The sequence below is a fragment of the Cyanistes caeruleus genome, chromosome Z (assembly GCF_971803275.1).
Source record: "Cyanistes caeruleus chromosome Z, bCyaCae1.hap1.1, whole genome shotgun sequence".
Classification (NCBI taxonomy): domain Eukaryota; kingdom Metazoa; phylum Chordata; class Aves; order Passeriformes; family Paridae; genus Cyanistes; species Cyanistes caeruleus.
The window spans coordinates 72,416,332-72,440,682 of NC_141732.1; the positions used below are offsets into that span (position 1 = coordinate 72,416,332).

The following is a 24,351-nucleotide window of genomic DNA, read 5'->3' on the forward strand; positions in this document are numbered from 1 at the left end:
GCTAGAGTTCCCAAAAACCACTTTGACATCAATAACATCTTGCACTTGGGTCCCAAAGCAGATGTCTTCTGCCCTGCAGACCAAGGGGCTCCTTCCACACCTTTGGCAGGAGCTTGTACTAAGAGAGATAATATATTATGAGAGTGAGGGTTGCAGAACAAGCCCATTAGCCTGTATCCGTACAAACATCTAGGTGGTTCCCAGAAAAGAGCATGACGTGATGAGGAGTTCCTGCTTTACAAATTAATATGCCTCTAGGCTTAGAATGCAGAGGTGACAAGGTAGCTTCTGGTCTACCACCAAATCTTCTCCATCACCACTATAATCAATGCTTACAGGTGCTAGCAATTTCAGTATTTTTTCAAATATAAAGTCAGTCCTTTGGTATTTTTTCAAAAGCTAGGAGGAATACATGCTTCAGACACCTTATTTCATAGTTTAGCTTTTTGACTATACATACTGGTTGTCACTTGACAGCAGTATCGGATGTTTTAAAGTAAACAACACAAGTAAACCCGCTCTGCATCAAGAAGAAAGGGACTATCAAAGCAAGACAGGATGCTTTGCTACCTGTTTGACACAGCAAACAGAGTCTGGCTTTTTTTAAAACTGAAGAGCCTCCCCCCCAACCACAACACACAAAAGAAAACTCATCAAATTGTAAGTGGGGCTCTAAGCAGAGAGCTAAGTACCTTACTACCACCACCAGTCCTCAAGGGCAAACACATACACCTTAGCTGACTGAGTAATCCCTCCTAGCTTTGGCCTGACCTAGCACAGTCAGGTAAGCATCACCTCCAACTCATTGGTCTGGATCAGTTATACTTTTCTTGAGAAGTGGGAAAACAAACAGACTTAAGTTTTGTTATGATGTGCTTACAAGACTCTGCTTTTGTCCCAAGTTTGCTCTCCAAGGGGCTGGGGAAGCAGAGCATGGTGATGGAGAAGTGGATTTGATACTATTTGTGTAGCAGAACACCTTGCAAACAAAAATGAAACTGAGGACTTAGCCAGCTTCCCTTATTCCAGAGGACAGCTAAATCCAACTATATTCATTTACCCTACAAATACTTAAATCAGTTCCTAAAAAACACAGCTAGGAGAAATCCTTGTAACATCTATTTCTTCCTTTTTTAGCTGACCAACACAGATACATTTCTGAAGATCCACCAAAGTTTCTGCTCAGCAGCTGCTTTGAACTGAGCAGTGAGGACAGGAACAAAATCTCTTATTCAAATCACAGAGATTATAAGAGGTTAATCCTCCTGACGCTGGCAACACAGACAGCTCTGTCAGGCGACCTGGTTCCCCAACCAAGAGGTGAACTAAACAGTAATCCAAGCTGCCACGCCTCTCCAACATTCTCATGCAGCCTTAATATTACTCGTCAAAAAGCAACCTGGGTGCAGTGTACTAGAGCAAGTTACTGTGTGTCTGATCCTCTCAGAAGATGCATTCTGTTAGACTGTGCTGTGGTCATTTTGCCTTAAGGGGTTCCCTACAGGTTACAGGTTTCTCCTGAACTTTTAACTGTTTTATGATCAGAAAAGACAGCACCTTACTCATGAACCTGTGCTTCATCATGGAAAAAAAATAAACATCCACCAAATCTTACAGGATTTTAAAATTTGTAAGATACCTAATCCTGGACAGAGTAGTAAAGGAGGCTTTCAATTTTCAGTGGCATAATATTCCTTCTTTCAAATTCTGCAAGGTTGAGAAATACATTATTTTAAGTTAGAGGCAGAAATATATTAAGTTACTGGAAATGCCTTAATTGATTAAGGGAACAAAATCCACACTACTTAATTTTACACAAAACAGACTGCAACTCACATATGCCTCCAGCTGCCAAAGACTAAGGAAATATGCATAATGAAAGCCATATCCTTGCACCAGAAGGCAGGAAAAGAGACAGACTGATAATGTATCAAGTCTGCTAGGAGCCAGTCTGAGCTGGTAAACTGATGACAAAGCAACAGCTCAACTAGTTTATCACAAAAGTGCCAGTGGGGGGGGAAAAAAAAACAAAGAGCAAAAATAAAAATTATTTTAAAACTCCACACATAACAAAAAAAACTTCATAGTAATTCAGAAACCAGATGAATGGAAAAATTGGTTTCTTCAGTTTTGAGGGGGTGGGTAGGTGTATTTATTTTGAAAAAAAGGTACACCTCTGCAGAAATTACTTCTTCCAAGACAGAAAGCACATGCAGCTTCTGCTCAGACATTATACACAGAGGTAAAGGCCACTTAAATTACTAGAATATTGCCAGATTAATTAGGTCAAATCACACAGCCTTGTCTCAGCCAAGGTAACAGCAGCTAGAAGACACAAATACTATGGAACCAAAGAGGAAAGAGCAGAAATGACAGAACAAAACCACTTGTGTGCTTGTCCTTTGGCGTGTGCTTTTCTCCTGTCAACAAAAGTCACCTGAGTCTCCCCAGTGACTCAGATTTCTACACTCCCTGTTCAGACTTAGTGTAAACAAGATGCAACCTGAAAAAAGAGTTGCTGACTAACCACGCCAGTACTGACTGCCACCTAGGCACAGCCTTGGTCTATTTTCTGGTAGTTTCGATTCAAGTTACAGGATTGCAAGCACTCAGCCAACTGGAACATGGCTACTTGTCAAGCAGGACTGAGCACAAGTTTGTCCTGAAAGGCACCATGATAAAAAAAATGATACTAACAAATATCACCATTCAGCTTCAGAGGTCTAGCATATTCATCAAAAGAGAAACTCAAAAATAAAACAAGAGCGTATTTGTGGTGGATTCAGGAAATTTTTATATATATATGTATATTTTTTTTTAAGCAAAAACATCCCATCATACTACAGTACATTATTAGCTTCCAAGAAAAACAGCACATTATTTGGTGTTTTCCACACCAAATAATGAAGGATTGGTCTAGCATAAAAAATACTTTAACTAAAATATTAATAAAATCTTATTATTATGTTATGTTACTTAATATGTTTAGCTTCACAAACCAGAGAAAATATTAATATCTAGGAGACAGAAGTAAGTTTGACTGTAAAAATTAAGAAAGAGTAAAATAACTTGTGAGGGTATGAGTTATGATGTTCCTGAATGAGATTCCAGGCAGGAACAGGAGACCTAGTAACAAAACACTGCTGGCAAACTACACCTTTGGCAGTCTGATTTTCATCTTCACATTCACAACCTGCTCAAACAATACTCGGCTCCTGGAGGAACACCCACAAATTGCAGAAATAGGACAGTCAGATTGCCATCTAAAAGAGCTGTGCCTCACAAACACATTAACACTCATCTGCCAATACTTTTGTTTTGAAACAGCATGTATACAAAGAATTGACTCATAAGAAGGTCCTACTACTGACAAGGAATGTGCCCAAGACTGTTCTCCTGAAAGCCATGCTGTTTGTTTGCATTTGAACCTCCATAAAAAATAAGGTGAAAATCCACCAGGTTAAATATGAATCAAAACCATTAACGAAAATAAACAGCCTCAGGTAAAAACCTACTACGAGCAAGCTCCTTCACATGTAGGTTCTTTTCCTTATTATTAATATTTATAAATAAGGAAGATGCTACATCAAAATTTGACCTTAATATACAGTTTGTCTATAGCAATTAGTTGTCAGAACAGTAACTAACATTACAATGAAGTTAGTGTAGTGAGGATCACAAGACTGGAAGGGTCCTTTGGATCACCAGCTCTAATGCTCCTTCTCCCAACACCTGGACCATTTACACCATTAAAAATCACTCCTACCTTCCATGCAACACTTTAATTAATGGCATGCATATACCTTCTGTATCTTATGTCAACACTGCTCCCCCTCTCTGTTTTTTCACCTCACTCCGTGTCTAATTTCCTGATGTTTTTAATGGACACAAGTCAGAGATCCCATTAGTTTCTGTTTATAAGCATGCTGCAGAGAGACACAAGGACTCCCCAACATCTCTCTGTTCACTAAGTTTCACATTTCTCAGCAATGCTTGTCATTTGCCTCTAAGTGTATAGTTTTTTTACAGAACATCAACTCATTTTCATTCTCATTCTCCTCAGGGGTCACTGAGTCCTTCCTGCATTATATTTATTTGCTTCAAAATTTACTCTATCATTAGGACTTTTGTTAAGAACAGCTTTGACACACACATTTGTATTCTTTCTTGCCCTGGTACAAGTGGAAGACATCTGCTTCTCCCACTAGTCTTAGCAACATGACTAGCTTCTGCTACAGCCAGCTCCTTATCCTCTTTACAGGTCTTCTGCCTATTCAAATTTTCTTTTAAAAAAAGTCTGCTATAGGGTTTGTGAGATATTACAGAAGTACAAATAGATGCATGCTTTCATCTAGAAATAAGAAGCTAGCCCAGAACAATCTTCATCTCACAAACCCATGTCACATTTCATATGATACCCTTCCGCATTGCTTCCACCTGACCATAAAATTTTTATTATTCTCTCATAACAGTTTATTTTAAACTTCCCATATTGTCACAGTCCTGCCTGCTCTTGAAGTCAAGATCCATATTTACCCACATTTAGCACTCATCTCCTTTATCTTGCTGCCTATCTTCAGAAACCACATCCATTCCTCTCCAGTTTGGCGATGGCACTGCTTGTTTGTAGCCATAGTTAAACTTCTGTGGGCAGAGTTCAGATTTTAAGTGTTGCATCTTTCAGCACTCTGGGATACAGACCACCAGATTCAAACACAGGGTAGGAAAATTTTTCCTCCCACCATCAGTTCCTTAAGAAACAATTCCTACAATCCAAGGACCATACCCAGCCCATCTTTGCACAACACTCTGTCCCCATGCACAGAAGTCTGATTCCTCCCCCTGTGGAGGCTGTTTCCCTTTTTTGTGTGACCAAAGCACCTTATTTTTTTTTTTTATTACTATTAATAGTTTTATTACTATTTGCAAGATGCCATACTGTCTGCTGAGGTGGAACCCCCTTCTTTAGCCTTGGACTTCCTGATCCTCAACATACATGTTCCTTTATTAACTGTTTTTTTGCCCACACCTCTCAGAGGTTCTCTGTTTGCTCAGCATATCCTGACGTAACGAACAGGTGAATCATCAGCTCTGGGGTAATTTCCTAGGTGGAGCCTTTTCTGTTATTTGAGATGCTAATATTTACCTCCGTAGCTTCCCTGAATTTCATGCCCTCCTCTGTATCCAACCTCCTCACTTCACCAAAAAGCCTCTTCAACTTCCCTGGAGGCTTGACAATTGCTAACCTACATGTTCATGTTTACCTTAAATTAGTTTCAGTTGTGCTCTTTCAAACCAAGTTCACGTCCATATCCAACTTCCCTGAAGCATCATCTGTGCCTCTCAAAATCACATCTACAGTTCACTCCATGAATTTTATGGCTTTAGTCACCATCTGATGGTGAAACTTTCAGATAGCATAGCTCCCTGTACCCCAGCCATGACCAACAGCATATATTCTCTGGTGTGGGAAGGCAGTTTTTCACAGTAAGAATACCCAGAAATACTTTGTGCTAACCATGTTACAAGATTTTTACCAACATTTAAATCCTGGACTACGTGCAGTAGATCTCTTCTGCTATCACAGCAAAATCTCTTATCAGCTCTTCCCAAAGCAATTTCAGCCCAGCTGGTTCTCTTTTATCCACACTAATGCTGCTTTACAATTTTGCATCACCAAACCACAGTGGAATTTTCCCAGTCACCTCTATTCCTCTCTTTCTAGAGTAGGACAGCCCTTCCAACATCTCTGTTTCCCTCATAAACCCCACTGATCATGACTCCTGATAACCTTTTTGGGGGCTAGTTCTGAGTCCTAAACTAACAGCCCCTTTCCCACCACTTTAGTCACAACCTTCCCATTTTGCCTTAAAACATTAATGTGTTTGCACCTCTAGGAAAACTAACTCAACACTACTACTACTAATAATTCAAATGTTTTATATTGTTTGCTTTATATAACTGTAGCACTTGTCATTTCTGGATTAGGTAACCCCTATTTCATCTGCAACACAAGCTCTTCCTGACGTTCTATGAGGAAAAAGAAATATACAATGCAAGCCCCCAGGAAGCATGCAGAGGGTTAACTCATATATATTAAAATTTCTGTCATGTGCTACTCTCCTCCAACACAGCCTGAACACATTTCTGTTTCTTTAACTAAAGTGTCAGGTTTATACAGAACAGTAACTTTAAACTCAAGTTTATAACAAGTTTATAAAAGGTCTGTTGGCCAAACTCTGTTAAATCACACTCCTCCCGCCTAACAGGAGTGAAACAATATAATGATTTAACACTGAGATCTAATAGGCATGTCTTGATCTCTTTTTAATCATGGAAAAATATGTAAACACTTGTCATTATAGTCATATTACACATAATATAACATCCACTTGCCTCTACTCAAGTAACAAACATTACCAAACTCACTTTTTCCCCATGCTTAAGAAGTACAGCTTTCATAAATAGCTTCTCCAACCTAAGGAAAGGCAAACCAGATTCTGCTGCTCTGATGTTGAAGCTAGTAAACCACTTCAGCATAAAAAGCAGAAATTTGTCACATATGATAATCAACATAAAGTTGCCAAGAACTGAAAATCCTTCATCAATTTTAGTTCAGAATCTGATCTTTTTCTATTAGACTCTAGGTTGTTATATTTAAAAAATACTATGTACTACAGAGGGTCATATTAGATGATTACAACAATCCATTCTGGCCTTATAACCATGGAGTTTCTAAGCAGTTAATCTCCTCAAAAAATCTCCTACTAAAATGGAGCATACACAGACTCCACTTACTTAATTTGATAGGTCAAAATCTAATAAAATTCTGCACATGCAGCAAGTTATACCAGGTAGGAAAGGCTGAGATAAAACTTCTGTTTCATGTCCATTTTTCCCTCCCTACTAATCTATATCCATGTTGCATGCCAAATTCAAGTTACACACTCCAAGTTCAGGTTCACATCAGGACCTCAAGATTGAGGGATGTCTAAACCACAAAATATTGAGAATTTAATTTAAAACCATGACTACTAATCTACGAAATGGCATTATGATTTCAGTAAGGTTAGAAATCCCAAATCCAAAAACAAATGCAATCTTGGCTTTCTAGTAGTTTATGACCTCTCCAGCTCTCAAAGACAAACCGCATGAAGCATGAAAAGGCCAAACAATCTCCTGAAGAACACCACCAGCTTGCCTTTCAAGGAATCTTACAACAAAGAAAAACACATGAAATTTGGAAGGGGAACAAAAGAGGAACAACAATTTTCTACAGTGTGTGTAATAGCTTACTCAGCAGTTAAATTCCTTCCTCACACAAAGCTGACAAACTACCTTGGCACCATGTGTCTGGTACTCCTGGCCCTATAGGAAGAAACAATTACCAAAGATTTCCACAAGGGTTTGTAGCTCTCCAGTGTGTAATTGCAGCCGTAACACTCACTCCACAAGGACTTTGCTAAGGACTGAGGTTGTTGGAACAGAAGAGTGTGTGATAACTACAGTGAATAATGACAGGTACTGAAAATGTGAAGTCCCTGGATATTTTCTGAAAACCTGTTCTGAAGTTTATAGAAGTCTTTAGGAAAGGAAAACGTCTCTAATAGGTTTTTTTCTAGAAATTCAGTATTTACATATTCATCAGCTTTATGTAGATTATCGTACGTGATGAATTTCTGCTTTTTATGCTTCAGTGGTTTACTAACTTTAGCATCAGAACAGCAGAAGTTGGCATGCCTTTCCTTAGATTGTAGTCCTTGCCCTTCCAGTACTTCAGGATTGGGAAAAACAGAGTTTGGTAATGACACTGGACAAAAGCCCTACTTATCCTTCAGAACAGATTCCAGGTGATGCAGTTCCTTCACAGATCTCTTTGCCTTATCCAAACATGCCTGAATCCTTGGCACAAGGACTGCAGCATTGTGTTGCCACAACAGTTCAGAAACCTGAAGGCTTTCATGGGCCGCCACACGCTTAAGTCCGGATCCAAAATCCTTTCAGCAGATGCCAGCAAAGACAACAGCAGGTTGGTTATATGGTGCAGTTTTGTCTGAACAGAGCAGCAACCCAAAAGTGAAGGGACAAAACATGTTATTTTTATTTTTTTAATGATTTTTTTTTTTTTTAAGCCGAGTATTACCACACTGGCCTAAGCAGAGAAAATATAAGTGTGCCAATACTCAGAAGGATAATTCTGCAGTTATTTTATACCTAATAATTAAGTCTCCATGGTGGAAATGTTGGCGTCTGTTTAGCAGAGCATTTAGGTTGTAAAGATTTAAGAGAGTTAAGTCACAAGAGCTTTAAGTAATACGGTTAAAACCAGTATTCCTTAAAGGGACACAGTCAAGGCTTGAAGCCAAATTTCCTTCCGAACTCGCCAACAGTTTTAGGCTAGAGATTATCTTGAACACAACACCTCCTCTTATCCTTCAGACAAGGCATCCCAGACCAATTCACTTTCCATTTATACATTATGTTCAACTGCAAGGAAGAGCATCAAGAACCTGAGGTCAGCATAAAGCTGCTGAAACACCACACCTTCTTTATGTTTTCTAATGCTTTGACTCCACAGAAGCAGGCAATACGAAAGGGAACAAAATCAGGATTTTTAATTCCTTTAACACAGCTCCTACCCCATGCACCCTGTCCAGCAGTTTTAAGATTTTACAAATTTAAGTGTGGCCGGCAAAAGTAAATCCTGCAAGCAAGGCATGCAACATTTATTCATACCTCACACTGCCCCAGGTTAATTTTCTCTCAGCAGCAGGTTTGCATAAACTGAACCACCCTCAGCACGTTTCCATGCTGAGCGCACGGACTCGCCTCCCATACAGTTCTGTCCAAATCCCAACCCAACAAAAACATGAACATGCACTTGAGAGCAGTATGCCAGAGGGAACATAAACTAAGTCACAACCATAGGCTGGCAGTATTCCCTTTCTGTTTTAGGATGCCACATCCAACTATCAAAGAAGCAGCATACCTGCCACTGCTGTGCTCTGATTCCTTGCCACTTCCCACAACAGCAGAACATGAATCCAGACCATTATATGGTGCTTGGTAAATTCAACCAGATTAGTAAATTCAACCAGTCAAAAGAATTCCTCAACTGAGGATTTATCATCATCTAACTTGATCATCTAACCACAGCTGGTCTCTTGAACTCATGCTACACAAGAAGGGAAAGGCTGCTAAGACCTGTAGGTACTCAAAATTTTGGTATTTTCAAGTGTAATTATTCAATTATTCTAAGTTCATAATGGGGAAAACAACTTAAAAGGACAGTAAGAAATCTGTTTTGAAAGCCTGGTGACAGATGTCTCAGCTGTTTACGATGCACCAAGTAAATCACATTTGCATCTTTTCATGAAATTATCAACCAGAGATTTCTCATTTTAACTTTTTTTTTTTTTTTTTTAATCTGGATTAGACTTGAAGCTTTCTTCCCAGCTGAAATAGACATATAGAGATGCATGTAGTGTATTTCATAATGTATTTAGCTGAAATCTGCTCATTATAGAAGACAGCATTACTCATATAAAGACAGTTGAACAGAGAAATACAGAAGAGCTCATATGCCTGCCAGTATTCCTTCAATTCTTTCAAAATTTGCAAATAGCATTCCAGCTCAGTAACTATTAAGCAGTAGAACAACTATTTTGGATCACCACTCCAATTTTCTTCTATAAAACAATTATTAAAGTATTAAACTGTTAAATGATAGTTACCCACAGTAGCTGTGATCAAATCAAATACAACATGGACTGTCCAAAAACAATCCCTAGCCATACACAAGGGACATTTCAGAGGGAGTTAATTTCATAAAGTTGAGAGTAATTACTACCAATTGACTGAGAAGAATAAATGCAAATCAAAACTGTCATAATCAGATTCAGGAATCATTTGTTAGGTGTTTTCCAAGGGACAAAAAAGCAAGAAGGACAGCTGAATTCCATTCCACCTCAAAGAGCTATAAAGCCATGGTAAAATACAAAAAATAAACTGTATTGACACAGGTTGTGTGGCCCAAGATGTAGGAAGTTAAATGCATGGATAAACAAGAGAGTTAACCAAAAAATCTGCGTGGAAACAAAACACCAACAATGATATTGCCCTCCCAGCTCATCAGCTGACTTAACTTCTAATGGTGAAAAAGCATTAACTATCCAATAAACATTTGCCCCATGCTCAGGACGAAGCATGCACCTTGAGATCAGGTACTTTCCAGCGACAAATGAAGATAATATTAAGTATTCAATGTGCAAGTGATAAAAGTCAGAAGGCGTAGAAAACTGCAACTCATATGTCACTAATCTGTAGCCCAGTGACCTTTGTTTTAAATGTATCCAGAGAGATTAGAAAAGAGGCTCCAAAAAGAGCAGAGTATGACACCAAAGGTGACACTCAGAGCACACCTGTAGGAGGTCAGGTACTTACAGATCACCGTGCATTCTAGACAAATGTCTGTTATGTCTAGACAGTTAAAGTTCTGGAAAAAAAATAGATGCCCACTAGTCAGCACCGGCTTGGAAAGACTGATCCAAACTGTACACACAAGGGATTTTTTGAGACACACAACTTACTTAGGGTAGAAGAGTGTCTCAATAATGTGTAAAATGACATCATATGGTGGGTATCCACTTAAACAGCAACAGGCAGCCACTTGAGAGGCTGGCCATGATCAGTGGAGTTTCCTGTTCCAAATGCCTGCTGTATTTCACTCCTTCTCAACTGGGTATTTAAATAAATAGCCATTTATTTAAAAAACCAAGCAGGATACAGAAGGCAGTCAAAAGGCAAATAATAAAAGCAGAATTATGCACACCAGCCTACTCTGGTATAAGGAGGACCTAAGAGAAAAGAAAATACATCCGAAATTCTGCTAAATGCAAAGAGAGCTGATCCAAACACACAGGATATATTCCAGTGGAATAGGAATCCACATCACAGAAAGCATCTGCCAAATTTTACAGGTGACAGTATACAAGCAAAACATCACTTCATCAAAGCTCTTCACAAACATTACTAAAACAGGAACAGATAAGCAAACACCAACAATGCAAGTAAAGCAGATTTTAGTTCTCTATTTAATAATTATGAGACCAACACAACAATTTTAAAGGTAATTTTCACTACTATACAAACTTTAGAAGTAAGGTCAGAAAATAAAGGCAGCAAAGAAAAGCAAATTCAAGTGCTAAAGAGAAACCTTTTAAACTCCTGATTCCAGAAATCGTTCTATCAAACCAGAGGAAAGAACAGCAAGCTGCTTACATACACTTCCACACCAAGAAAATGCCAGGTATTAATCAGTAAACTCTACATTAAAAAAGAGACAGAATTAGTGAAGACCCTACACTCTTTCACAGCAGCTCCAAATCTCTTTGCAAGACCACACAGGGAATTACCAGAATGAAAAAGCAACAGAGAAAGAGTTATTAGTTCCTCCAGTTCAAGATTTCTTGGAAGAGCAGCAAGAACAGCTTTTACTAAGTGATTAAAATATTTTTCAAAACACCCAGTATAATTTGACCACAAGGCACAAAAAAAAGTATGCAAGAAGAAATTTCAAAGGAAATTTATAGGAAGATGATATGCCATCAGACATACACATTTCACATACATTCAAGTCAAGAATTTGAAATAAGGTCCTGGATTAAAAATGTAGTTTAATTTGCTTGGACCTTCAATGCTGCTGTGTAAGCTGCAACTAGATCTTGGACTGCTAGGAGTTTAAAATTAGGTTCTTTCAACATTTAGATTAAATGCAGCACTTCATTGCATATTAAAAGAGTATGCTAATAACAACTTTAACAAGTTAGGCCTGGCAGATCCCAGACTGAAGGACTCAGCTCAGAGTACACCATGAGAGCAAAAGGGAAGCAGATGCTATTCAAATTAAGGGAGCATCTCTGTACCTTTCATCCCACTCCAAAATACAGGGAGGTTTCAAGTAGCCCCCTAAATACCTAAAAAGTAGATTCCACACCGTTTGTTGAAACTTGCAGTAACAGTGCCCAAAGGTGAAATAGTGAGGATTTTAAACAGGCAATCAAATGATCACCTGTGCATCAAAAGCCAGCATGTTTTGCAGGTTTTACTGAAAAACAGAAAAAGCTAGAAATCTTAAAAGTTCTCTCCAATTACAGCTTTAGAAACCTCAAACTTAACTCTCAAAACAAAAATGCTCTTTTAGTAGAGAACACTTCTATCTTAGCCTTATTACCCAAATTTCTAATGCTCTCTATTTTGTTCCAATACTACAAGCTACCTAGAGTGGTAGTTTCCTGACTAAGGACAACTAGAGAAATGGAGTTCATAACAGTCACACAGCAAATTCTAAATGAATCATGTTATCTTAATATCCTACTGTTATAACCTTGTATTACTGCTAGTACTTTTAATGTCCAATTCTCTTTTTCATCACTTTGACCTACAAAAAGATGGGCAGGGTTTTCTTTTTTCAGTTCTACAACCATTTCAGAATACTGCCACAACAGAAAACTGGAGGCACTGTGTTGCCGCTGAAGATGACTAGATCACACAGACACAGCTCGAGGTGTGGTGAAAGGAAGAGAGAGTTTATTTTTCCTCCCAGGATTTATAGGTTTCTGACCACGGCCAGGGATTGGATGGTCAGGATAACACTTTCCCACTGCACTGGCCATGAGAGATGCCCATCACAAGACATGTAACAGAAAGAATGTACACATATCTATGTTTACAGTTACTGTCCTGGGAAAGTCTTTAGAGAACTATGTCAGGAAGCTCAGAAGCTGAGTTTTCAGGGCGACAGCACTGCATTCAGTCTTACAGAGAACACTGAGCTAAGTTGAGGCCATTACAACAAGGTGGGGAAAAATCCTTTAAAGAGAAGTTCCTGACACTTGACTACTTGTAGATATAGGTATTTCTAAGTATTCCACAATACTGAACATGTTTTAATTTCTGTTATCATTACCATCACCATCCATTTCCATTTTCCTTCTTTGCTTCTTTCACTTTGATGTCAACACAGTTCAATTCAGTACTGGAACTCAAACTTTGCTGGCAATACAGGGATGGACGGTTAAGTTCTCCGAGCAGTATTCCAACACTTCAGCTGTTTCGACAAAAATGTCACAAGCTCTTCTAATTCTTCAGAGCAGCCACAAGATACACATTAGGCAAACAAAAACAATATCATTCCTAACCTCCAGACGGTGTCATTTCACACAGCAGCCAACCTGAAATTCTAGAGTGCAAGAGCTCACCCAAGTCATTCTCCAACATAACTCTGGTAGCCCAGACTCACAGATACTGTGGGTAAAGCCTCAAGAGAAGAGCACATTACACTAAAGCACTATGACTTCATTGGACTAAGTTGGATCATGTGCACAGGGATGAGAGAAGAACCCCACTGCCAACATCCTTGGCATTAATAATTATCAGATAAAGCAGGTAGGTCAAGCAGTTTGGAATACAGTGGCAGCGAAGACACAGCTTAAGCTGCCAGGAAGCAGAGAGGAGAAAAACTAGAAGAGAACCATCAGTCTTGAGACAGCAAGGGCTGGGGACAAAGTAGGGTGCAATAGAAGTAAGCAAGTGAAAGGGCATGAAGTGTATGTCAGGACAGTGACAAACAGAGCCAGTGACCGGGTGATCCAGCCTTAGCAGGGTCCCCTTTGCTATGACCCCTGCAAGCTGTGCTGAGACAGCAGTTATTCCCATCCCCAAGTCAGGACACAGGAAAGATCGGGAAAATAAATTTTATCTAGTTGAGACGTGAGGTAAAATCAACAGTTACAAGAGAAAGCCAAAAAAGTTAATAATGCAAGACTGATGTGAAAAACTAGACTGCTTCCCTGGGATTAGTTTGATTTAATATGTGCTATTTTCTCAAATACAACACTAAATGCAAACTAATAAAGCAAACTATGCCAAGAGAAGATTATCAGACATAATCCAGACACAGCTGCTCTGAACAGGAATGTATGCAACCTCTCTTGCACTTAAGCAGTGGAATCAAAATACGAAGAAGTCTCCTAAAAGCCTCAATCATGTAATATTCAGGATTTTTTTTCTCCTTCACTTCACTTACACTCATTGCATATTTTTCTGCTTCAAAAGCAGATTTCAAAATTTACTCCTGCAACAGCCCATTACCACTGGCTTATTTCACATGTCCCCTGAACAGTTGCAGACAAGCCCAGACGCACAATTCCTCTGAGCTTAGATTTTCTGTCAGGTGCTTCCTATTTCTATGGCAGATATAGCTCAATAATCCTGGAAAAAAATAAAACAAAGAAAACAAAATACACCAAAGAAACAAACAAAAAATGCTACATAACAAAATGATGACAAATAAAACAAATAACAAATCAAAACAAATAAAGGGGAAAAAAGAAAAAAAAACACACAGAGAAAATTATTTGCCCTCCGAGAAGCTAAAAAAAAAATGTAGCACTCAACATGACATCAAGAAGCCATATATGCTAGCTGGTCTTTCAGGAACAAAGGCAGCACTCAGACATGTTTGGTCACAAACACTGAGCACTGTTTTAGATTAGCAATTCATTAAAATACTATTAATGTGCATAATTCAAGGGGGGTGCAAAATAAATCAATAAATTAAAGCACTATCCTTCTCACAGCCAGGCTTCTTAGGACACTGACATTTAGGGCTTTTTCTACATTTTCCTTTATCTGTAAAACTGCAATCCAGATGCTATTAACAGTGTCCCAATCACCTGCATTTATTCCATGAGGGCTTTTATTGTCTTTCTTTGTTAGTCTCAGCTCTACACCATCCAACCCCACACTACTATGTAGTCTTATATGTGTACCATTTTGAATAGAAAAAAAAACAGTTTTTTCAACTTTCTTACTAACAACTAACTGCTGTCTCAAGAACATTTCAGTGAAAACATAAAAGAACGAAGAAAAGTGGCATTTGTTTGGCTTTTTTTTAAAGTGACAATAAAGCCGCCTTCTCCTTGCCTCAGTTGTTTTATCTCAGCTCCTGGTATTTGTTTTGTTTTTCAGGCTGCTCTACCTCAACATACTTCCATTTCATGTTAGATGGTTGCTACTCATCAGCTGATCTCATCAGCTCATCCTTTCAGTCATGCCTATTTCAGAAAACATGTTTCTTGATGTTTAGTAAATTGACTACATTCTGCAATCTTACAATAAAGTTGCTCAGTATCATCTATTTAAATGAATGCTGGTGTCTTCTACTGTCTTCACACAGCAGATGGAAATGGAAGATAAAATTTTCACAGTAATTCTTCACACACAGCCACCAGCCACCTCAAGTTTCTTCTTTAGCTCTTCACACAACCAAAGAATAAATCAAACAAAAGTCCATCACTCCAGGCTCCTGAAATGCTTTTGTCCCAAAAACTCTACAGATCAAGAATAAGCACCTTTAAAAGAGAAGACACTTTCAGCAACTCAATCATTCAGTTCATGTTCTTTCACTATTACTCATGAACGGTGTGTAAATACATTTTTAAGACAATCAGCCTCAAGTGTATCAAACCCACGTTTATTTAAAGGTCACTGAAAACATTCTGAGGATGAACCATCAAAAAGAATAAAAAAAACCACCTGTAACACATATAAGCATCCTTCAGTTAATAAGACCCAGCTTCAATGAAGAGATTTTGGCAAAACCCTCAAAATGGGCTAGACAGGTCTGCGCTTCACAGTCTACAAAGAAGTGTACTAAAAGCATATTTAAGATAAACTTTGCACTTGTGCACCTCTCCTAAGCCCTTTAACACGTGTTTAATAAAAGGCTGGAACTTAATTCACAAAACCACTCCCCAAAAAAAGTGTTCTCCCCAAAATAACACATCTCAAGATGCTCTAGCTGGACATCTTACACCATCACCGACACAGGGATTTTCACTCAAAAGGGTGACGAACAGCTGGATAAGGAGCTGTTACCAATAACCCCGTGTGTGTGTGTGTGTGTGTGTGTGAAAGAAGAGCTGAACTGCCAGCAGTACCAGTTTTTTTATCATTCCTGGCAAAGAAGCTGAGAACATTAAAACTACACTTTTAAGCCGCAGGGCACGGCTGCGCTCGGGGACGCCCTGTGACCACGGCGCTCAGTGCAGGGAGACACGTCCCAGTAGCGTGAGCCCTGGCAGATGGCTTCCCCCCAGGGATTTCTTTATCGTTATTTTTTAGCACAAGGCAGCAAGAAATAGGAAACTGGAGACAGCAATATAATCCATTGCACAGGGAAAGAGCCGGCTTCCCGCAACCTGTTCAGCAAGGGGACGAGGCTCAATAGCAGGATGAGGAGGTAATTAGGAATGTATGTGAAATAACAATGCATGCTCTAAGGCAAGTATAGGGAAGGAGTGACAGCAGCCTGCTTCCTGCTCGCGCCGTTCACTGGGCGATTCAACTCGTGTCCGAGCCAACTCCCAAAGTCAGCCGTGGCTCCTCACTGCTCCCGGGGCTCCGGACCTCCCCGGCCGGGACTGCCGCTCCTGGACCCACACCTGCTCCCTCGCCATGCGGCTCCTCCCGCCCAGGGGTGCAGGTGGCGGCCCGGGCCGCGGCCGCCAGCGGTTCAGCCGGGAGGCACCGGCACGCCCGTTCCCCCCACTTCACCCAGGACAAAGCCAAACCCTACCCAGGCGTGTCCCCCCGCTCCGCCGCCGCCGCCCCGCTCACCTCGCACGCAGAGCAGCGACATGGCGGCCCCGGCAGCCGCCCCCGGCTCTCCTCATGCCGCCCCGCGGACACCGGGCGGCGGCGGCGCCTCAGCCGGGGCGGGGCCGTCCCGCCGGGGCAGGGCCGAGTGACGACGGACGCGTCAGGGGGAGCCGGCGGGCTGCGCTCGGGCACGGGGCTTTGCTGTTTAGCCTCTCTTCTTTCCAGGCTTTTGTCTCACTCAGGTGAGTGGTAAAGTGCTCACACGAAAGGTGAGGGAACTTGATGGAAGAGGAACGCCCTGGAAGTGTGTTCGCTGGAGGGCTTCACACCTGTCCTGTGTTCGGACCGGTTCTGATGTGCTAACGTAAGAATTATGGTGAACGTGTTGAGTTGAGAGGGACCCTTAGGGATCACCGAGTCCAGCTCTTCGCCCTGCACAGCTCAACCCAGAAATCCCACCATGTCCCTGAGAGCATTCTAAAGACGCCTTTTGAAATCTGTCAGGCTTGGTGCTGTGACCACTTCACTGGAGAGCCTGTTCCAGTGCTTCACTCTTCTGGGTGAAGCACTTAATCCCAAAATCCAACTGATACCTCTCCTGACACAACTCAGATCCTGTCACTGGTCACCGGAGAGAAGAGATCAGTGCCTGCCCTTCTGCTTCCCCTCCTGAGGAAAACTGTAAGGTCTTCTCTCAGCTTCCTCCAGGATAAACAAGCCAAGTGACCTCAGCCACTCCTCATATGGCTTCCCCTCAAGGCCCTTCCCCATCTCCACTGCTGATGAAGGAGCTCAACTGATGATGAAGAATCTCGACTGACACACAGCAACAACCATCTGTATCCCCCCACGTGGAAAAAGCCATAAGCAAACACTTAGGAAAAAGCAGGACAAGCAGATGTAATTACTGTGTCCTAAAGCTCTCCCTCAGTCCCCTTCCAGCTACAATGGCCAGCCAGCTCTGAGGGTTTCCAGAACCTGATATGTTTGTGTGGTTGGTAATATCCAGTCCATCTCTCTTATCTAGTCTGTCTCTTATCTAGTCTATATCTGCTTATCTAGTCTGTCTCAGACTCCTCCAAAACTTGCATCCTCTTCTGACTGAGCAGCTCACAGGCCAGCTGCCTGTTGCAGAAAAGATTCCTGAGGTGGTTTCCCTTGAGCCCAGTTCTAGCAGTTTTCTCTGATTGCCTCTAATGCTTTTAGTGCTGCTTCATCCTAAACTATAAATAGCCATAACACTGCAGAATGTGCTTCTAGTTCAAAACAAAAGATCCAGTAAATAATTTCTGAAATTGAAGCTCAATAGCAAAATGTCATATGATGTGATTGCTATGCCATTAATATTTAGAACAACTCCAAAGTCTGCACAGAGTGTGAAGGACAAGACTCCTAATTGGGTTTCAAAAACAAACCAACCTTCCCAAAGTTGACACCTAGACAAGGGAGATTTGATTTCTGCACAGCAGATTTTTCTGCCTTTATGTTTGCTGCCCAGAAGTGCATCAGTGAAGGGAATGTGTTAAAAACATACATATCTCTGAGACACCAAGAAGAATCACTTGTAAGGATAAACCATGGTATTCCTGCAAACAATCAACCAGACTGTGTGCTAGGGGTGTTACCAAAGGCAGACTCAAGGGACTGGGAACACTTCCACTTAGCAGTGTGAATGGCAACTGTCAGTGCAAGGAGCTGCAAGTGCCAGCACTGAGGCAGTCAGGGAAGAAATCTCCTCTTCTTGCCCCTGAAGTGGCTTCAGTGCTGCTGAAATGCTGCTAGACTCCTCAAAAGCTCTGATTTGCTTCTCTATGTGTTCATCACATGTAGTAGCAGCGGCAGACTCTAAAAGCTCGGGCACATCAGACTCTGCATTTTGGCAGTACATCATCCAAGCCTGCCCCACCCGTGAGCTGGGCACCTCACTGACTTTCCAGTTAACTTGAAGGGAAATTAGTGTTTCTCTCTGTAAAGTCCATTATTACTTGTCTCCTATGTGTCTCAGGGTAGAGTACCAGATCCCTGGCCTTTCCAGATCTCTGTTGCTTTACATTTTCTCAGAGCCTCAGAGCTTTTCATCAGCAAAAGGTGAGCTCAAGGGTCCCTGAGCTGTCCTGATGCTTTTCCTTTCCTGTCTTCTTTGCAGCCTTGTTGCAGACAAAGTCCTCTGAGAACTGTGCATAAGCTAATTTCTGCCACAACCACACAATCTCATCAACCGCTCTCCTCCCTTTACTGGGCCCCATTGCTCTGCCTGTCCTAATTTAAAAATTAAAACATTCAAGGCCATAATTGTCACAGACTGCGTCACATGGCACCTGGTACAGCAAGTCCCTCTCTTGCCCACAGCTTGTAAATGCTACCAGAATAGGGAAATTATCTCATCAAGGGCAGATGATGTCATATGCATTTTAAAATCAGAGTAATGTGCTACTAGCAAGCGTAGCAATTAAGTAAGTGTCTTGTAGCTAGGATGAGATCTCTTACCACCAACAGTAACAGTGAATGCTGGGATTATCACAGATGTTATGGTTTCCCTGTAGTTCTGAGGTCTAATTAGATGCATATGTTTTACAAGGCTTTGTCTAATCAAAATAAATCATTTGTACTTGTGTGTCTGTCCATCCCACCTATTCTTTCCATCTCAGATAGGCTGGAAGAAGGATGAAGTCATTCCTGCCAAACTTTTGCAAGGTAGAGTTATCTTCTCCTAAATTATGCTTGCTCTTTGAAATCAACTTCCTTATGTTTTCCCAGATTAAATGGATGGATTATATGGATCTTGCTCTGTTATTGTTTCTAGTTCTTCCTCTGGACATTGTTGTCATAAATACAAAAAATAGCTTAGTGATAGAAAAGCTGCAGTAGAATCGGGTTGGGGGGGGGGAACCCAAGTTCTGTGCTGTTCTCAAGCTAATAAACATGACTGATTTTTCCAAGTTTGTTCCTAAAAATCCACAAAAGGGAGTGCCAAGTCCACAAATGCTTAACTAGAAGCAAAGCCCTAAAACCTGTTGCAACAGATCAGATCTAAATTGTGCAGCTGACAGTGTGCTCTGGTAGCACAGGCAGCACACTCCATCAGCAGGTTTTTTTATTGGAGAGGTCTGCTGAATTAAGGAGGAAAAACGCAGTGCAGTAAGCACACTACAGTAAGTTCCATACACACTGAGATTATCTGCCTTCCTGAACAAAAGGTACTCTGCAAAATAAAAACAGAGGCATCACCGTCAACTCCAAAGTGACATCTGATTTTTTCACTCCCTGCAGAGCAAGAGTTAATTTTCTCTGGCTACTCAGACCTCAGCCATTGGTCTCAGCTCACCTGCTGTTGAATGGGAAAGTAATAAATGGGTGATACTCCAGTCACTGCAGCTTGCCAGCTGTTTTATACCTGTCTGTTTGCTGTAGTTTCCCTGTTCAGAGAGCAATATTATAGTTATATTTGCAGTCTACATACACTGTGTTTGTTTCTTCTCTTGTTCTGCATTTTTTGAGTTTTGTGTTTATGGCTAGAGAATGGGTCAAGCTGAAAGTTAGTGTGTAGCAAACCCACATGGGCTTTATTTTAAATGAAAGGGTTTAGATCTGTTAAACCATTTTTACTGTTACGCAACTGACAAAAAAAAAATCATCTCAGACCTGGTTTTTGGAGCTAAGCTCTAAAGATAAGGAAAAAAGCTTTTAATTTACCCTATGACATTTGGCAGGAATTCAGTGCTGAATATAGACTAAGCAGTTGATTGATATTCTGATATTGGGAGGCAGAGCTCAGATTTATTTGGCTGTAAAATAATAGGCTGCTGAAACAGCTTTCATTGGTATTTCTGATCAATTTCCTTATTAATAAAATGTAATATTTGCACAATCACTAGATCTCTTTCACAACCCTGTGTGGTGCTTTACCTGTGTGCAGGGCATATTTGAATAACATCTTGAAATGCACCCATTCTCTGGAATGGATTGCAACTTAAAGTCAGGGCACTAGCTAAAAATCACCACAGACATGTACAGGGAAACAGCCTGCCACCCTCTCAATTAAACATGAACTATAATGTTGCTTTTAAAACTCAAAGATGTTCAAAAAAATTTAATGGATAGGACTTCCCCACCTGTAGAACAGCAAGGTGGACAGGGCAGCAGCCCTACCAAACAAGCAGAAAACTTTGGGCTGCAGCTTGGAGCATCTTCTTTCCAGTGTCCCAGTCTTGTCCTTTCCTAAGGATTGATAACATCTGGTAGTGACAGTGGTCTGGCAATTTGAGGCATTAATCAGTGGCTTAATTTTAATTGCCTCTTGAAGCAGAGCCCCTCCAACTCTCCTGTCCACCCACAATTGTGCCACTGCAATCCCTGTACTGAGCCTTTCCTTTTGGCATGCTGAGGAACTCTCCAGCTATTTAGCTTTCCTCCCTGTGCAGCATGACCACTTGGGTTGGCTTCAGCTTTTGTGCCTTAATTCTCCACCCACAAAATTGAGATAGTGATAATTCTTTAAGGAAGAATGTATTAAAGAGTGTCCTGATCATAAATACATTAGGGATGATGAGATGCATGGACACTGTCACCACATAACCATTTAAAACAGCACAAAGTGATCTGCCATCTTTTAGATTAAAAATGTGTGTTCAAAAGGCTAGAGAAGCAAGAGGGATCCTTTCATCTGAGGGAAAAACCCTCTACATGTGAGCAGCTTCCATGGGAACTGATCTTATAATTACAGCTGCTCTGCAGAAAAGTCTTTCAACTGCTTATGACAAAGTTGATAGAACTGAACGCATTTCTCATACAATTATTCCAAGCATCCCAAACATGGTATTGCTTGTTCATGTTGAGGCAGTTTGTCCTTGAGCAACACAGTAGGATTATGCTGCAGACCACACCCAGAGCTACAAACATGCAGTGTGGGTCTTTGTCTGTCCAAGCAGTGAGCAGCAAAGGCAGCAAACCAGGGTCTTTATGAAGCAGAGACCCCAAAACGGATAATTCCTTGGGATCTAGGACATGCTAGGACTAGCATGCTAGGACTGATGCTGTCAGCCAGTGATCCCTCACCTCGATAGGATGCACAGTGGCACAATTGCTGCTCTCCCAAAAGCAGGTATCACAGAATCAAGAAATCAATTCAGTTGGAAAAGACCTTTGAGATCATCAAGTCCAGCCTTACACATGTCAACCAAACCATGACACAAAGGGTTATACCCAGTCTTTCCTTTAACAACTCCAAGAACTCCACCACCTCCCTGGGGAGCCCATTACAGAGTTTGATCTCCTTTTCTGTGAAGAAATTCCTCCAAGTGTCCAACCTAAACCTCTCCTCAAAGAGTTTGGGACTATGTCTTCCCATGGTGTCCTTGGTTGTATGGAGAAGAGACTGTCCCCCACCTGGCTACACCCTCCTTTCAGGTCACTGTCAGAGCAATATCACTCTTAACAGAGAGATAATGTCCCTGTGAGCTTCCTTTTCTCTAGGCTAAACACTCCCAGGTCCCTCATCCACTCCTCAAGCTCTAGACCCTTTCCCTGCTCCAGCTGGATTCACTCCAGCTCCTCAATGTTACTCCTGAATTGAGGGGCCCAGAACTGGACACAGGTGTGGTCTCACCAGTGCCAAATACAGAGGCATAATCACTTCCCTGATCCTAGTGAGCACACTATTTCTGTCCTAGCATATCCACAAGATGAAGCATGCTCAGGTGCCTTGAAAGCCTCTGCCTTAGGCTGAAAAGATCATTCTGATCAGCAGAAATACTGTACTTTGAGCAATATTTATTCTTGGCTGCGTTTAGCTTAATTATCCCCTCCTCAACACGTATGTGCTGTCTGATAGTGATATGGGACACAGGAGGAGATCCCTGGGATCAAAACCCCTGTTCCTGCACTCACACTGCCCCAGTACTCTCTCCTATACAAACAGTTTGGGTATTTGCTACGGCACTTTACAGTAACTGTTCAAACATCCCAACATACTCATGTTTCTCATTCTGCCAGCTTCACCTTCCAGTTAAAATAGTGTTTCTGTCTTTCTAACATTTAGACATCAGACAGCAAATCCATCTTCTAATTTTGCTTTTCCAGATTTAAAAAATAAGATTTTTTTTTTTCTTTTTTTCCCAAGAAGTCTAGAGATCCCTATTTCTAACAGTATTATTTGTGTTTTGCACCTTTTCAGTTTGAGTTAGCACTTCTCAAGTGTAAGTGGCATGTATTGTGCATGGCTGGTCACATCAGGATAAAACCAGTATTGCCTGGTCTTGGTGCTACAGATCAGCTGTACAGATCTATGGAGTCCTGTCAGATGGTCACCTTCTGATTCTACAGGAACAGGTGACACCATTCTGCTGTTCCATATTCCTCTTTGACTGGATTCATGTCTAAATTGAGCCATGGCTTTCTTCCTAAAAGGGAGTCAATAAATACTTTATTTTAAGTAAATCAGAAAATTTACCTTTCCAAGAGGAGCCACTTGTAACTTGGCAAGGTGCAAAATCCCCTTACCCCACCTAGGCTTGTTTCCTGCTATACAGGTGTGTCTTCAGTTATTGTTCTGTTCACATTAGCAGATATTTGAGCAGTACAGAAGATTATTCTTCAACAGAGGAGCCTGGAGGAATAACTTTTCTCTTACTTTTGTAGTTTTTATTCTTTGAAGATGAACATTTGTCAGACATTAAAGAGGAGCTATTTGTCAAAGTTGAAATTGTTGGCAAACACAGCAGAAGCAGTTGGCTCTGAGGAACAAGCACCATGAGAATACAAAGGGTTCTTCTGCCTGCTTAACTGGTACTGCCATCCCAACAGCACAGTCAAAAGCCACTGAGTCAGTTAACATCTAGGAAAGAGTATCACAGGCAAAAAAAGTTACCCCCTCGGGAATATTTGGTATCTTTCACTTTGATGTGGGGCAGCTGACGTAGTTTCTCCTCTCTGGCGTGATTTTTTTATCGTAGTGTACCTGCTACCTGAGAGCAGCAGGGGCAGAAAAGGGGTTTCTACTTTAAAACAAAAAATGCCTTGGTAGGACGGGAGGGTCTTTAACTGTATTTATGTATAGCATATTTTTTGTCAGGATTTTTATAGTGCTCTTATAAAATTACTCTCTGGAGGAATAAAGTACATAGCAGGGAAAGGCCAACCCCACACAGTTCAGGAGAGCCACCAGCTCTCTAGAAGAGGCCAAGTGACCGATACTTCCTATGCAAACAGGCTGTTTAACCTACCAGCTAAACTTTTCCATAATGCTGGAGTTAAAGCAGTGTGCATGTGTGCCATGCCCTCCTGCTACCTGAGGAAAAGGGGAAAGCAGGCAGGCAAGCTGGCTCTCCCTCCTCCAAGCTTCTGGAGCTGCAATAATGGAGTAAAAGCCCTGTTTTGACAATTTTCACCACTAACCTCCTCAAAGGGTTTGCAGAAAACAAGAATTTTGGAGTTCTGTTCTCCTCAGTTCACCAGGAGTCTCTCTAGTTCATATTTTCACTTCTCTTTTTGTCTGTGTTTCCAAAGGATTCAGAAAAATCCTTTTCAAAAAATTTTAAATACAAGAGAAGCTTATCCATTTCATTAAATGCCCGTGCAATGTCTAGCACTGAGCTGCTGATTGCTGCAGTGTAAGACAAGCAATAACAAGAAATATCTCACTGTCCATATTGTAATTTGTTTCCCATAACGCCCTCAAAGTTCCTTTTTTAA

The 24,351-nt window shown here is 41.0% G+C and overlaps 1 protein-coding gene and 1 long non-coding RNA gene across 11 annotated transcripts in view; one reads left to right on the forward strand and one right to left on the reverse strand.

The window, feature by feature from the left end:
• The window catches only part of UNC13B (unc-13 homolog B), a 207,562-nt gene extending 190,768 nt beyond the window's left edge, over positions 1–16,794 (reverse strand). For 8 of the 10 annotated variants that reach the window (XM_086868136.1, XM_086868133.1, XM_086868139.1 and 5 more), the window contains exon 1: positions 16,681–16,794. In XM_086868136.1, the coding sequence (XP_086724262.1) occupies positions 16,681–16,702 (22 nt within the window). In that variant the 5' untranslated portion in view covers positions 16,703–16,794. The remainder of the gene's footprint in view (positions 1–16,680) is intronic. The other 2 variants (XM_086868140.1, XM_086868137.1) reach the window with 1 other exon arrangement.
• LOC147648576 (uncharacterized) lies at positions 16,106–20,117 on the forward strand. Its single transcript, XR_015280580.1, has 2 exons — positions 16,106–16,303; positions 16,888–20,117. It is a non-coding gene; the product is annotated as an uncharacterized LOC147648576 (long non-coding RNA).
• The last annotated feature ends 4,234 nt before the right edge of the window (positions 20,118–24,351 follow it).